This window comes from Phaseolus vulgaris, chromosome 7 (genome assembly GCF_051622355.1).
Source record: "Phaseolus vulgaris cultivar YP4 chromosome 7, ASM5162235v1, whole genome shotgun sequence".
Taxonomy (NCBI): domain Eukaryota; kingdom Viridiplantae; phylum Streptophyta; class Magnoliopsida; order Fabales; family Fabaceae; genus Phaseolus; species Phaseolus vulgaris.
This window is the reverse complement of record NC_143504.1, coordinates 44,830,010-44,845,281: the sequence shown is the minus strand read 5'-3', so window position 1 is coordinate 44,845,281 and position 15,272 is coordinate 44,830,010. Positions and strand designations below refer to the sequence as shown.

Here is a 15,272-nt window from a genome sequence, read left to right as displayed (position 1 = left end):
AACACTGATAGATTCAAATGGAACTAATGTTTAGTAACCGGTATCTTCAGACAACATTAAAATATAAACCACTTTATTAAGTGGCACTTTGTTAACCTTAAATTTAGTATGCGTTTTGCTTTAAAACTGGAAATTATAATACAAGTGGCCAGATATAAAGCTCCAACTTAACACATAAAACAAAGTCTTAACTTGACGGAACACTTTTATAAACCAAGTAAAGGCAAAAACAATTGATTCATTATCCTTCACAAATCACAATTCATGTTACTGACCCAGTCAACGGTCAACTCTCGGTAACCTCCACGAAGGTCTTCGGGATCCCTTTGGTACAACAATACAAAACATTTACTATTTCCTCTTACATCCTTGTACTTTGTCTTTTTTAAATTATTTTAATTTTTTTTAAAATTTAGAATACGTCATTTTCAGTCTTTTCAAGTAGTTATAGAAAAATAAAAATAATGTACATAGTATTTGAAAAAAATAAACAACAGTATATTTGAAATTTAAAGTGACAAAGATATTTGGAAATCTAAAACTAAATTTAGTGAAATAAAAGCATATTTTGCGTTTTCTTTTGGCAACACCGTCTTCCTCTTGCTTTCTATTTGGAGTCTATTAAGGTTAAAAAAGGAAATAAAAACAAATTGAACTTTGCGGTGTAACGTTCAAATTGCAAAGTTTGTCTTATTGACTTGTTCTATCGACCTTTTAAGTTTCTACTCGAAATGAAGTAACTCTCCACGTATACGTGTGAATCCACCAAAAAGAAAAAAGAGACAAGGCTGCGTGTATCACCTTGACTTGACAAACCCAATTATGCTTCTTGCTCGCCCAAGAACACAACAACTTAAGCTGGCTCTGTTTGTTTCTCTTCTTTTCTTCACCTCTTTATTACTTGGTCTCTCGAATCCGGAAGTCACGTTCACACCACACAAAGTTTGGATCTTGAACAATACTACTGTAAGAAATATCAAATTGTATCAATTGAGGTTGTTTGCTTAGTTTGCCTTCCAATTTGGTTGGTGAGCTGACCCTACAAGTCCTGCAGAGCAGAGTCTTTCTCTTTGTTCTCCTCTTTTTGGAAGCAATGGCTTAAGTGGGTCTCCCTTGTCAGAACCTGGATGCCAAACACAAAAGAGAAAAAAGGGATTTCTGGTTTTGTTGAGTAAGAAAAGCCGAAGCTTTTTGGGATCAAATTATATCTATTTGAACTTAAGGTGAGATTTAGAATCAAGATATGTTTTTTGTTTTTTTGTTTTTTTTTTGTAAAGTAAGGCCTGCAGTTGATCCCAAATGAAATGAGTTAAAAGGTATATAAAGGTTTCTATTTTCCTTAAATCCCTCTTTTTAATTTGGAGACACATGCCATTCTTAGTTTTGTTTTCCAAACAAATTTTGGTTTGTTACCAATTCTATGTCAACTTGATGATTTGAAATTTGACTTACTTGAAAAATTGACTTCTAGAATAGGACTGGTTCTGTGGATCATGTTGGCTAAAATTAGTTAACACGATTTCTGATTGGGTTAACTGAAATTGGAGTTGTTGGGAGGGGGATGGAGTAGTGAGGCTCCAAATGGGTTTCTCCTTTCTGAATTGGTGAAGAATTAGGAAAGAAAGTGCGTTTGAAAAATTGTTGAGGAAGTAGAAAATCATGCCAGGGATGTGGAAGCTATAAATAACCACTATTCTTAGTAAACGTGAAAAAGTTATATGTAGGATGTGAAACCAAGCACTCTAAATCATCATGTATGATCTTCAATTCAGATTTCATGTTACTTTTCATTGAGTCTACGTTTCTTAATTTGTTCTTCAATATTTTTGAAAATGCAGTCTAGTTCAAGTGAGGTAGCAATGAAGTGTTTTCCATTCTACTTTGGAGAGAAGAAGGATGGTGCGAAACGCTTGCAGTCGATATCTGGTCGGTCCAACAGTTCTACTTTTGTTGAGGCTGAGATGAGGAGATCTGGTTCTGAATTGAACTCTATGGATGCCTCAGACACCAGCACAGACTCCTTTAGGAGAAGTGCATTTCCCAGTTTGTCGCAAAGACCCAGCAACCTCAGAGTATTTACTGTTCCCGAACTAAGAACAGCCACAAAGAGTTTTAGTCGCGGTGTGATGCTTGGAGAGGGTGGGTTTGGGTGTGTCTACAAGGGGTTGATCAAGAGTGTAGATGATCCTTCCACAAAAATTGAAGTTGCGGTTAAACAGCTTGGCAGAAGAGGAATTCAGGCAAGGAGTTTCCTTTTACTTTTTCCTCTTAAGAAGCATTTTGAATCGTTGATTCATTGCTAGAGATGTCTTAGAACCATTAATTAATTTTCTAATAGATTTTTCTGTTCAAGCACTCGTTACACAGATTTAGGTGCTTCTGTTCACATGAGTTGCTTCAAGACAATTAGAAGTTAATAATGAGTATTATCTTCCCACAGTTCAAGTTTTTATTGCATTTGAAAACCTTACTTCTCCAACAACTTTTGATGTATAGTAAGGTTTTCTGATTGCTTTTCTGTACCTTTTACTCTACATTAAAATGTTTGCTACTTTTGGATTACAGGGGCACAAGGAATGGGTAACAGAAGTGAATGTTCTGGGTATTGTGGAGCATCCGAATCTGGTGAAACTAGTGGGATACTGTGCTGATGATGATGAAAGAGGAATCCAGAGGCTTCTGGTTTATGAATATATGCCCAACAGAAGTGTGGAACATCATTTATCATCACGATCAGAAACTCCTCTCCCATGGAGTAGGAGGTTGAAAATAGCCCAAGATGCGGCTCGAGGCTTAACATACCTGCATGAGGAAATGGATTTTCAGGTAATATATCATAACTTTACTAATCAATTAGATGATGCCTTCATTTCCTTGTCTAGAAACTAGAAACTTAATTGTTCTGATCTCATTTAGACATCCCAATAGAAGGAAGATGGGAAGAGCTAAATTGGAATTCTTTTGAAATTTAATTTAATTTGCTATTTAAATATATGTTGTGCAGCTTGGTGTTTCTGTGCTGACTGTATGTGTTGGGTTGTTTAGATAATTTTCAGAGATTTCAAATCTTCAAATATCCTTTTGGACGAGCAGTGGAAGGCAAAGCTGTCAGACTTTGGGCTAGCAAGATTAGGACCATCTGATGGGTTAACTCATGTCTCAACAGCGGTATGGTTTTGTTTATTGATCTCATATGTCACATATTAATATGATGTTCACATATATGCAGAGATGTAATAAGCAAGAGAGGTGTTTTGTATATAAGAAATTAAGAATAGAGAGATCTCAATCTATATGCATCAATTGCCTTTTAACAATTTTATAAGGCCGAGTAAAAATGGTCATGTCATCATATGAATCATGATTTAATACTGAATGTTATTACGAAGTGGACTTTAAGTCTAACTCAACCGGTTCATAAGATGAGGTTTGCACCCATTTTATATATTATGAAATCTCCAAACGATATCACAAACTCTCTCTAGGTGCCCTTTGACAAAAATCTTTAAGTGTTGAAAAAATGAATTCATTTCTTATCCAATGAGTAATATAAACCCTCCTGCAACGTCTTCCATCTAGTTTTCCTACTTAATAGTTCATTCTACACCAATTCAAACCTGCATTTGTTATCTTTTCATTAAATGCTTTATTTAGTATTCAGAGAATCAGTTAGATATTATATGTGGATATAACATTACTCAAGTAATTACTCTATTTTCTGTTGACTACTGTCATATTTAACATGATCACATTGATGAATACATTTTCCCTTTTGTAGTTAAAAGCTAAGTGATACAACTTATGTTCATATATAACAAACTATATAGAGCTGGAATCTTGTGGATCAGCATACAACTTATGTTCATATGGTCGGTTTATTCATCAGGTAGTTGGAACAATGGGTTATGCAGCTCCAGAGTATGTTCAAACCGGACGTCTTACATCAAAGAGTGATGTATGGAGCTATGGTGTCTTCCTTTATGAGCTGATTACTGGCCGGCGTCCTATTGACCGAAATCGCCCCAAGGGTGAGCAGAAGATGTTGGAATGGATAAGGCCATACCTTTCAGATGGTAGGAAATTTCAGATAATATTGGATCCAAGACTTGAGAGGAAACACCACTTCAAGTCGGCACAAAAACTTGCTGTAATAGCCAACAAATGCTTGGTCAGAAACCCAAAGAATCGCCCAAAGATGAGTGAAGTGTTACAAATGGTGACTCAGGTTGTGGAGTCTTCAGTGAGTACTAATCCACAGCCACCCTTGAAGAGTGTTGTAGCCTCAGAAGAAGCTTCTCAGGATACTGAAACAGTGAACAAGAAAATTACCATGGATCAAAAACCAGATTGTAATTGGTTAAGGATGTGGAGGCCAAAACTTTTAAGAACATGTAGATAGTTGTAACTTTATGCTGGCCAAGGCAATGAATTGGAGGCAGAGTTTCTTTTGACAATAATGATTTATTGTTGCTATACTTGGAAGCCACAAAGAGCAGCTCATGTTGATGCTATTTTTGTCACACAAAAAAGTGTCAAAACTCTTCATCTCCCCTACCAATGTGTATAAACTATTTGTGCCACTTAGGGGTGCTTCAAGGTTATCAAGCTATTTGATGAAATATTTATGGATGCTATATTGAAGTAGGTAAGAGGAAAAGAATTGTGAATTTCAAGGCCGAGGCTGGATTTCTGTGATATGCTAGCTATCAACATTAGCTGCTCTTAGAGAAGCCACAAGACAAAGTGAAAATTACACTTAATGGATGTAAAATACTTCATTTGTAAATTCTATATCTTTTTATACGCACATTTTTTTTATGAATATGCATATTGAAATTTTATTCGATGCATCTATAGTTCCGATAATTTTGCGAGTCAAATTGCACAGATTTAATAGGATAAATACTTGTTCATACCACTCTTCAAAAATACATCTACTTTTGGTAATAAAATGTAATTATTACCTTTACTATGTTGAAATAGAGTTGCCTACTACTTAATGCTTTCTTTCTAGTAGACCATAGGAAGAAAGGGAGTGAAAAAAATTCTTTGAATTAAATGAAAATAGTAAAATAAACTACTAGTAAATTATTTTTTATTAATAATTTTATTTATTAATGTTAATATTTTTAATTATTATTTTATAATAATAATAATAATAATAATAATAAAAAGACACCTATAATCTACTATATGAGTATCCCTAATCTATTATGGATCTACCTATAAAACTTCAAAATATATCTTTTTTAGGAATATAATAATTGTTATGTTAGACATTTTATATACATACGTTATTTTATTTTTTTCTCCATTAGTTCTTACAAGTCACATTATTTTTCTCATATTTCTTTACCTATTCTTCATCCCAACTTCTATGTAGTACAGACTCTCTTATACGAACACTGATATGATACGGACACGAACACAGATACGTATAATTTTTAAAATATAAGACACGAGGACACAGATTTATATATTATATAATTGTGAATTATATAAACTTATAATAAAGATTTATGTGCAATGTATGTTTCAGTTTTGTTTAGCCAAAAGATATTTCTTATGGCTGGTTCAACAGGATTTATATCTTATTTTTATAATCATAATAAAAGATTGTACAATATATTTGAGTTTTTAAAAAATTAATGTATTTCTCCTTTCTAAATTGTGTTAGAACCGTATTACAATTATCAAAAATCCAAAAAAAAATCTTTTGAATTAGACATTTCACATATACTTGTCCTATAAATATCTTACAAGTGTCGGTGTCCGATACATGTGTCCAACACCGACACATCATTTAAGAGGCGTGTTTAAGTCTCATAGTCTAACTTTCAATATCCCAAATCAATGGGGAACATATCAGCAATATCCATATGAATCCTCTCATTTCTGTTTACGTGAATAGTATTATGATTGGGAATTCTAAAGAAAATTATTCCTTTAAGATTAGCTTTATCTTTTACATAAAGATATATAGATAAAAGAATTTTTTTTAGCTGAAGTGCTGTAGTTAATTGAATTGTTGTTAAAGTTTTTTTCAAATAAAATTGTTGCATTTCTTGCTATTTATATTACCGTGCTTTATCTGTATAAGATAGCTTTTGAGTATCTTTAGCAAATTATTGTGCTAATTAAATTAACTGTAATGTCCCTTTAATTAATTGTATGTGAGTAATTGTGTACTCATATATGAATCAAATGTTAGTTTCCTGTTTTCTACTTAATACTTGTTTTTCAGAAATCATCATGTCTTAAGATTTTGGTTGTAATTCCTTGATAATCTTATTATGTGAAATATATATATATATATATATATATATATATATGAGAAATTGTGTGATTTTTTGTTAAGGAAAAAAATGTATATAATTTTGTAATAACTTTTGTTGAGGTAAGAAGATTGTAGACGAGAGATTACTTAATTTTGTCTTAATCTTTAATGAAGCATACAATATGATATTTGTTATGAGAACTATTATATTTATTTATTTAGTTATGAATAAAAGTTTTTAACGTTGAAGTATTAGAGATGATAATAGAAGATAATATATATAAGTAGTTAATACATAATTAATATCTTATTACAACTATGATATTATAAAAAAATATGTTCATTTAATTAATATTCATTATATAGGTTATTTTACTAGAGAAAATTTTCAGAATCAATTGCTATTATATTTGGACTAGTTGCAAAATTGTTGTTGAAGCACCATCTTATCTTTTTACCCGTGGTTAATTTTCTTATTTCAAACATTTATAAGTATAATTATTTTATTATATTGTTTTAGGTTATTGCTTTTTACAATTAATTTCTAGATTATTGTTATTATTACTTGTGACTGTTCAATAAATGTTTTTTTTTTCTGATTTGACTTTTACACATGTTGTTATGACTTATTGGATTTTAAAACGCTTTTTTAATGAGATGACTATTATTGAATTCCAGCAACATGTCTAGATTAGTTTGTGGTTAACAAATGTAGTTATAAATTTTATGGAAAATAATATACAAGAAGGAAACAAATTAATAGTGAAAAATTAAAATTTAATGAAGTAAGGTGTTAGAAAATTCTAATTAAATTTTTATGTGCAAATAATATAACTTGATAATATATATATATATATATATATATATATATAAATTAAACTTTATAAAATGGAAGACTTGTGTTTTAATGTTATAAGATGCATATTATATGAGTTCATGTAAACACCACCTTAAATTGCAAATGACAACTTCAATTTCTTATGTTCGTCTTTACCAAAAAGAGAAATAAAATAACTAGATGGTAACATATTAGAATTCATTCATCATAAATGATTGACACATTTACATATCCTCTATCTTTTTTAATTAAGAGTGACAAATGAACTAGGAATTTATGTTTTTTTATTTATTTTTTGTGAGCTTTTCTACTAATTTTTTAATTAATTTTTTTATTCTTTCATTTTCATATGTTAATTCAATATTTGATATTTATTATTATTATTATTATTATTATTATTATTATTTTATAATAATTAGTTGCCACTAAAATAAGAAAAATAATAATAATGCTTAAAAATTTACTTTATTCATTTAATGCTGAAAAATAAGATATTATATAAAAATACATTTAATCATAAAGAAAAGTAAAGATATATAATATTTATGATTTTTTAAAGGAATGAAATAATTTATATTCTTATAAGTCCATAAAATCTTTTTGAATTTTATGATTGTTTTTTAAAAATATAAATTAAATTGTACTCATAATAGTTTTTTAAAAAATATTTCATTTTTTTTATAGAATATTATAATATTTACTTGATATTTTTTGTGAGTTTTTTTTTCTAATTGAATACATGTGACGTGAGGGAGAATAATTTTATAATAAATTCTTAAAAACCATCCATCAACAATAACTTAATTAATTTAGCATGCGAAAAATAAATAAATTTTAGATTAAATTTTTTATTTTTGAGTCTCTACTATAGTTAATAATTTTTAAAAGTGAAGTTAAGTACATACGAATTAAATTGTTTGAAAGAGAGAATACCGATCCAATCAGAGACGTTGGCTTTGATACCTTCTTCATTCGGCAACCAATCTGAACCATCAGCTCAAACCTTAATCAACGGCCACTGATACAAATTATTTCAACCATTCCCCACCTTACCAAAATTTAATAATGATGATTAAAGCATGACAAATGGTCAAATGGGTAGCAAATTTATAAATTAGATTTTCACGAAATTTTGGGATTAAAGAAATACGTTAAAAATGCTGCGCAGTGCTTCAAAATACGAAAACAATGAAGCAGCAGTGGCAGAAGGTGTTCCATCTTTAAAGCCGTGGCAAACTGTATATAAACGCGTGAATTGCACCTTTTTTCTTCCAATTTCTTTCTCACCATAAATATTCTATTCTTCATCCTCATCTATTGCCTATTGCATAGTTCGTACCACCCCTTGTTGTTGTTGGGTGTCTCTGCACTTTTGTTTTCAAGTTTGAGGATTGCTTGAATTGAGTTGGTGTTGAATCCGAGGTGGGGTGATTCTTACTTTGATGTTTTGTTCGGTTAATTGGTTGTGCTGTTTAATTTCTTTGTTTTTTTTTTTGTTTCGCATGGTTTGGTAGTTAGCTCTGTTCCAAATTGAAATTTTTTCCTTTCTAGTGTTTCTGGATTTCTTTTGGATAGGTGTAAGCTATAATCTTGAGGGTTGTGATTGGATTATTCTTTTGTTGTTGTGAATTGAAAAGGTTTATATTTTGTAGGATGCCATGGATTTCAGTTATGGTTTGACTCATGCTAAAGTAGTTGCGGAGATAGAGTAGTCAGAAACATGGATTTCCAATTCCTTCCCAAATCTTAGAATATTGATAGAGCCTTGTGTGCCAAATCATTTTTTTTTTTTTATGAGGCAAGAAGGTATATTATTACTTAGGTTAGGCTAAGTTTTTATAACTCCCGTATTTGAAACTGAAAGGTAGTCTTTGGCCCGTCATGCTAAAGCAGGTAGTTGTGTTTGTGACTGCATTATTCTCAACTTGTCAAACTTTGATGTGCAGGAAGTTAAGAACATATTGTACTTAATTGGTTTTAGTGGAATTTTGTTTTTTCATAAAATCTAACGACAATGATCTGACCATGTAATAAATCCTAGGTAGTGGAAGAGGATTGATTGTTGTTGTTGCTGTTGCGAAAACACTTAAAAGCAAAAAATCTTCTAATATCACATATCAACCATAGGGCACATGATAATGCATACGGTAAAATTTGCTTGTCAATTTTGTTGCGAACAATTCTGATAGTTTTATATTAATTATACCAGACAGACAGGTAGCAGTTTTTGTTTTATTAACTGATATAATCACACACAATCTATTTTTTAGGATATAGTTCTCATATTTGGATCAATGATTCTAATTTAGATCTTTAATAATTCAGTTTAATTGGACACGCAGTACCTGGTCTGCTTGTATTCAATGTTATGATTTGCTCTTGATTTAGCATATCATTGCCATAATTACTGGTAAAAGTCAATCTGTTAATGTACGGCTTATTTTGGCAGTTGTATTGTATTGTTCTCGGTGTGGAATCATTTGAACGTTGTCTTGTAGAAGACTTTCAGATTTGTAGTCAAGTTTCATACTAAGAGATGGAGTTGTATGAGAATTCAGATGTTGTGCAGTGGGGTATTAATCTTTTTGGCTGTGACCCTGCTTATAGCCCTGGATACTATTGTGACATAACTCAGCCTAATACTGGTGATGTCTATAATAATGGGCACCACTTCCATAGCCATTATGCTACTCAACGTAACCAAATAGAGAACGACGAGATCATTGCACGAGCTCTTCAAGAACAATTTTCACGAGTAGATATTGCTGATTGTTCAAGATATTCACAGGCAAATGAAGAAGAACAGTTCCGTGCTTCTGAGCCCACATATGATTGGCATAACACATCGATGATGTATTGTTCAGGAGGTATCATTTAAGGGTCAAAGCGTCAATGTGCATATTTTTGGCTTAGAAATATCTATTTTGCATGGATTTGGTTAATTCAATCATTTTTTTCATATTCAGGTCATGATTATACCTACGATGGAATTGGGGACATAAAACCTTCTAGTTCATTATGTTGTAGGCCTTCTGAAGCAGAGGAAAGCTCATTGGAGCTAACTGACAATTATCCACTTGATGATGAAATAGGGAGGAAATTGAGTCAGATGGTTCCAATTCCTGTATGTTTAGCCTCTTTTGATCTGTTCTGTGATCTGTAGATTGGACTGTGGTGCCTAAAGTTTTCTTTTACCCTATTTTGTAGCATGTTCCAAAAATTAATGGAGAAATTCCTTCAATTGATGAAGCAACTTCAGATCATCAAAGGCTTCTGGATAGGTATTATTCCTCCTTGGTGAAAAACTATAAAGGTTGTTATGATGCATATTTTATTATCCGCCAATTTAATAATTGCCGGTACAGTGTAATCATAGTAACATATGGGTTGCATTGAGTGCTTTCTTTTTTTACCCATTTGTAATTTTTAAGGTTTATGTTGATTGAAAGAATAATTTATTTCATCAACTTGTTTCTTCTATTTGACTTATAAACATGCCAAATTAAGCCACTTATATTTTCAAACAGATTGCAGTTATATGACTTTGTGGAGCATACGGTACAAGGTGATGGTAATTGTCAGGTTTGTTGCTTTTTATATTTATTCCTTCCAATTCTTTTGTTTATCAACATGTGCATGTATTCATCAGTTTTTTATCATTAGTTCCATATTTACGGTATGGTATCAAATCATAATTTTATTTGTATTCCTCTCCAGTTCCGTGCATTATCTGATCAGTTGTTTGACACACCTGATCACCACAACAATGTGAGACAACAAGTTGTGAAACAGGTTTTTACTCTAGTCTAGTGGATTATGCTTTATTATGGTTGCCTAAATCTTAATGTCTGGTTTGATACTTCTGCACAATATTATTGGATTCTGATTGCTTAATGGTGTTTTTAACCAGCTAAGGTCTCATCCAGAGATTTATGAGGGATATGTTCCCATGGAATATGGCGAATATTTGGAGAAAATGTCTAAGTAATAACTGATCTCCCATCTCTTTCTTTCTTTCTATCGATCGATATATATGATTAACTTGTTTTGAGCTAACTAGTAACTCCTTTTACTTTCACTATCAATGAAATTAGGAGTGGTGAATGGGGGGATCATGTCACTCTTCAAGCAGCTGCAGATTCGGTAAGTTTTGCTACTTATTTTTCTTCTGTTGAACTTTGTTTAAATATGTTCCATTCTCTTTCATTTGCTGTTAGATTTTTTTGCCAAACTTACAGAGAAATAACGAATTAGTAGTGAGTGATTTTGACAACATGTGGTTTGCAAGTTTCAAATTTGGTAGTTTGCGCCGTGCTTAACAATTATTTTGTTCCCGTGGCTACTAATTTTTCTAGAAATAACGTATATATTAATTTGGCTGTTGACAACCTAACTGTTGTGCCTACTTAACAAAAATGGACCAATTATCGTCATATTGATCTTGGAATATTTTCAATTGTGGCAGTTAGGCAGTGTTTGGCATAACTTATTTTATGTTTCTCTTTTCCTAGAAAGGAGAACATAGACCAAACAAGTTTTTCAAAATTTTCTTTTTTAACAAGGCTATCCCTCCATTTCAAAATTTTCAGGCATTGAATTATACCTGGATTTTTCTGCCCTTAGATGATTCCACCATTTTTAGCCTTATAACATAGTGATGCTTTAGCAATTCCTACCTTTCAGATAAAAAATGATAATGCCATTTTTAGTTTATAGCAATAATAAATAATATCTGAATATGTCTAAAATTGTTTTCCTTTTTTTCTCTCCAGTATGGTGTTAGAATATTTGTGGTGACTTCTTTCAAGGACACCTGTTGCATAGAGATTCTTCCTAATTTTGAGAATCCAAGAGGAGGTAAGATTTTCTTCCATCTCTTCTAAAATTTCCTTTTCCTTTTTGGGTCTCATTTTCTCATTAAACTTGTTTATTTCCTTAATTAACTGTTCACATCACTTTGTTCTTGAAATATTTCTGAACCTTGGCCATAATTTGACATTCTTTTATTACCTTTGGTGTCCTCACAAGATGCTAATAAACAAAACTGTACCATCAGTATCTATCTATCTATTATCTAGAAACCTAATTATAGAAAATTGTTGGATAAACTTGGATTTGTGCATTGTTTGATCAATATTTTGTGTTATACTCATAAATCAATGAATCTGTAAACCATTGATGACTTTGGTATTTATGGGTATTGATCACTTTTCGACCATTTTCAACTGTCCATCAATCATATATTATAAACTTATTGTATGTTTTCTTTATTGCAGTGATTTTTCTTAGTTTTTGGGCAGAGGTGCATTACAACTCCATCCATCCTCAAGGAGGTAATTATATAATTCTTTTCATATTCAACATGAATTATTTTTAAACAAGCTCACCAATAGTTTGAATAACGTGGCTGGTATTTTTATATATTTGACAAATTCTGTGTCTAACTACTCCCTACATCAATTACATGTGTTAGCATTTATATATTTATTTATTTGTTATCATTTACCAATTGATCCAGATGCTTTCAAGAAAAACAAACCTATTGACCCAGATATACCTTCAAGTGACTCAAAAAAGAAGAAAAGATGGTGGAACTTTGGGACCAAACATTAATAGTGTTGCTGGCATAGAACCTCAAGGTGTTCCCAAAAATCTGGTGCCTCTGCATTTTGGACTATATATATATTAAAATTTATCCAAGATTCATCAAAACAGCCAATAAGGATGCCTTCAACTCAGCAGGGATACCAAACTTTTTGGGGGCTATCCAACAGCCCTTAATATATATTCCGATTTTTTTTTTTAATAGTATGATTTTCCTCTTTGTCAATTATAAATCTGGATGTGTTTAGGCAGCTACATCCCAATGACATTTTATACATAAAGGGCTATAGTATACCAATTCATCTAGTTAGTTTCATCTTGATTTACCAGGTTATGGAAATATAGTGTTAGAGTATCTACCAAAGTTTGTTGGGTTGAAATAAGAGTAGTTATTTTTGATCTGTTTTTGAACACAACAATTTGTTCAATTTAAAAGTTTTTAATCTATTTTTAATCTTTATAAAAAATTTCATATGTAATTTAGTTGTTTTTTAAGGTTTGATTTTAAGTTCCTATAATTTTGAACTTGTTAAGAATTTATCCTTATCAACAAGCTTACAATTTAGTTTTGGTCCATACTCTGGAGACTAAGTTTAATGGTTTCAAAACTATAGAAACTCTGTTGAATTTTATGTATCTAAGATGTAAGAAGTGAAATAAAAAACTGAGGCAAATTTTAGAGGATAAGTTATATATCCAATAACTCAAACCTAATTTAAACTTAGTTCCCAGCATGTGAGGCTTGTTTGTTAGAAATTGAAAAATAATGTAGTGATTATTTTTAAAGTATTTTTAAGAAGTAAAAAATAGCTTATGTTTGTTTGAAAGAAGCAGCTTGTTCTTATCAAACATTATTCAAAATAGTTTATTATTCATATTAATTTAAACTTTTTATTATTATTTTGAAAACTGAAATGAATGTATAATTTTTTTTAAAATGATTATTTTTTAAAATAGGTATTTTTGTTTTAAAAAAATGTAACACACTCATAGTTTTGAAGAATTAATGGTTTGGAAACAAATTAGTGTTTACTTAACTTATATTTATCAAATTAGATATAATAAATAGAAATAAAGAAACTTATTTTTAATTTTATTATTTTCATAGATAAAAAGTTAAAGAGTTTCTAATTATATCTTATTAAAAGACTAGAAAAAAGGGAATAAAAGGGATATTTCATGTAAAATTATTAGCACGGTTTCATGAAAAATATTGAATTTTTTAATTAAAATATTAATTAATTACTTTATATAATAAAAATGATTTTGATATTATATTTAAATTAAATTAATTCATAGAATTTTTATTTCAAATAATATTTTGAATTGATTATTACTAATTTAAGTTTACATTTAAATAAAAATTAAAAATTAAAATATTATTTTAAAATGTTGATTTTTAAATTGATATTAACTATTTCAATATTACACTAAAATTAATAAATTATTAAAATTATTGATTTAATCTAAAATATGTTATAAATTAACAATTAACACACAAAAATTGACAAGAAAAAGTTAGTTTATAACTTTATAAAAATTAATTACTTCAAAATCAGTATCTAAATCTAAATAATAGTGACTACAAATTTAACTCTATAATGATATGATAATTAGAAAAAAAAATTTAATTTTATTATTTTTATTGACAAAAAATAACTCTATAAAATATATTAAAAGTGGCTTATAAAAATGTTTCTAACTACATCTTAACAAGAAACTAAAAATTTATCTCTAAATAGATAATTAATTTTTTTTATCTCTAACTACTAAAAATATACTATCTAATTATATTATAAATTTTTATTAATAATAAAAATTATTTTAGATATTAATAATTTTTAGTTTATAAAATAATATTTAAATTAGTCAATATAAGGACTAATTGTTTTTTTTCTCTAAATTAATGGTTATATAATTATTTTCTTGTAATGTCATATACCGTAACTTAGTTTTATCTTTAGTTAATGCAAAATCTCTAACACACTCCTCACGTTAAATATATCGTGCACGCTGAAAACATTGAGCGTGAGAATCGAGGATAGCCTGATAATGAGTGATATGATAGACCCAAATCTCAACTATGATAAACTCATCCTCACAAAACCGGCTTGGTAAGGTGAGATTTGTCACCACTTACTATATGATGAAATGGTTTATCTCTAACCGATATGAGATATCCAACATCATTCCTTAATTAAAGGTTATTTGTTAAACACATGGTAAAATAAGTATTCTTTTATAAACATTTCTTTCTTACCAATTCAATCAAATCACATCACTACACAATCAATTTTATTTTTAACATATTTCTTTTTTCTCAATTAGTTTCTTTTCTATTTCATTTTTATAAATCAAACACAAGTCACACGAGGTTCAAAGCAACAAATGTTAATATTTTTTATTTTATCTTTTATTATATTTCTCATATTTTAACTTTATATTTTTACAATGTTTCACCTTTTTATGGAATTGTGTATTTTGTTCTCATATTTTTATAATATTATAGATGATATTTCTATTCTTGTAGGATCATGAATGTGTCTTCTTCTC

The 15,272-nt window shown here is 29.7% G+C and overlaps 2 protein-coding genes across 5 annotated transcripts; both read left to right on the top strand.

Annotated features, from left to right (window-relative positions):
• The first annotated feature begins 652 nt into the window (after positions 1-652).
• On the top strand, positions 653-4,850 carry LOC137828820 (serine/threonine-protein kinase PCRK1). Of its 2 annotated transcripts, XM_068635542.2 has the most exons (6): positions 782-966; positions 1,055-1,223; positions 1,839-2,240; positions 2,566-2,826; positions 3,046-3,168; positions 3,887-4,850. In XM_068635542.2, exons 3-6 carry the CDS (start codon positions 1,860-1,862, stop codon positions 4,397-4,399), a joined length of 1,278 nt encoding a protein of 425 aa, XP_068491643.2. In that variant the 5' UTR covers positions 782-966; positions 1,055-1,223; positions 1,839-1,859; the 3' UTR covers positions 4,400-4,850. The 2 variants fall into 2 exon arrangements, with proteins under 2 accessions (XP_068491642.2, XP_068491643.2); XM_068635541.2 differs by having other exon boundaries at positions 653-1,223.
• A 3,360-nt stretch (positions 4,851-8,210) lies between these two features.
• LOC137828819 (OVARIAN TUMOR DOMAIN-containing deubiquitinating enzyme 12) lies at positions 8,211-13,198 on the top strand. Of its 3 annotated transcripts, none has more exons than XM_068635538.2 (11): positions 8,211-8,537; positions 9,565-9,982; positions 10,082-10,239; positions 10,323-10,396; positions 10,643-10,697; positions 10,833-10,907; positions 11,026-11,099; positions 11,210-11,258; positions 11,888-11,972; positions 12,392-12,448; positions 12,634-13,198. In XM_068635538.2, the coding sequence occupies exons 2-11, from the start codon at positions 9,652-9,654 to the stop codon at positions 12,726-12,728; spliced, it is 1,053 nt and encodes a 350-aa protein (XP_068491639.1). In that variant the 5' UTR covers positions 8,211-8,537; positions 9,565-9,651; the 3' UTR covers positions 12,729-13,198. The 3 variants fall into 3 exon arrangements, with proteins under 3 accessions (XP_068491639.1, XP_068491641.1, XP_068491640.1); XM_068635540.2 differs by having other exon boundaries at positions 8,236-8,324; XM_068635539.2 differs by having other exon boundaries at positions 8,251-8,353.
• Positions 13,199-15,272: the final 2,074 nt, after the last annotated feature.

What these genes read in the sequence shown, in the direction of transcription:
- LOC137828819 (XM_068635538.2), top strand. Translation starts at nt 9,652, where the DNA reads ATGGAGTTGTATGAGAATTCAGATGTTGTGCAGTGGGGTATTAATCTT. An exon ending in CATCAAAGGCTTCTGGATAG is followed by an intron (nt 10,397 to 10,642) that starts GTATTATTCCTC and finishes ATTTTCAAACAG; the next exon opens with ATTGCAGTTATATGACTTTG. An exon ending in TTCAAGCAGCTGCAGATTCG is followed by an intron (nt 11,259 to 11,887) that starts GTAAGTTTTGCT and finishes TTTTCTCTCCAG; the next exon opens with TATGGTGTTAGAATATTTGT.
- LOC137828820 (XM_068635541.2), top strand. Translation starts at nt 1,860, where the DNA reads ATGAAGTGTTTTCCATTCTACTTTGGAGAGAAGAAGGATGGTGCGAAA. An exon ending in ATGAGGAAATGGATTTTCAG is followed by an intron (nt 2,827 to 3,045) that starts GTAATATATCAT and finishes TGGGTTGTTTAG; the next exon opens with ATAATTTTCAGAGATTTCAA. An exon ending in TAACTCATGTCTCAACAGCG is followed by an intron (nt 3,169 to 3,886) that starts GTATGGTTTTGT and finishes TTTATTCATCAG; the next exon opens with GTAGTTGGAACAATGGGTTA.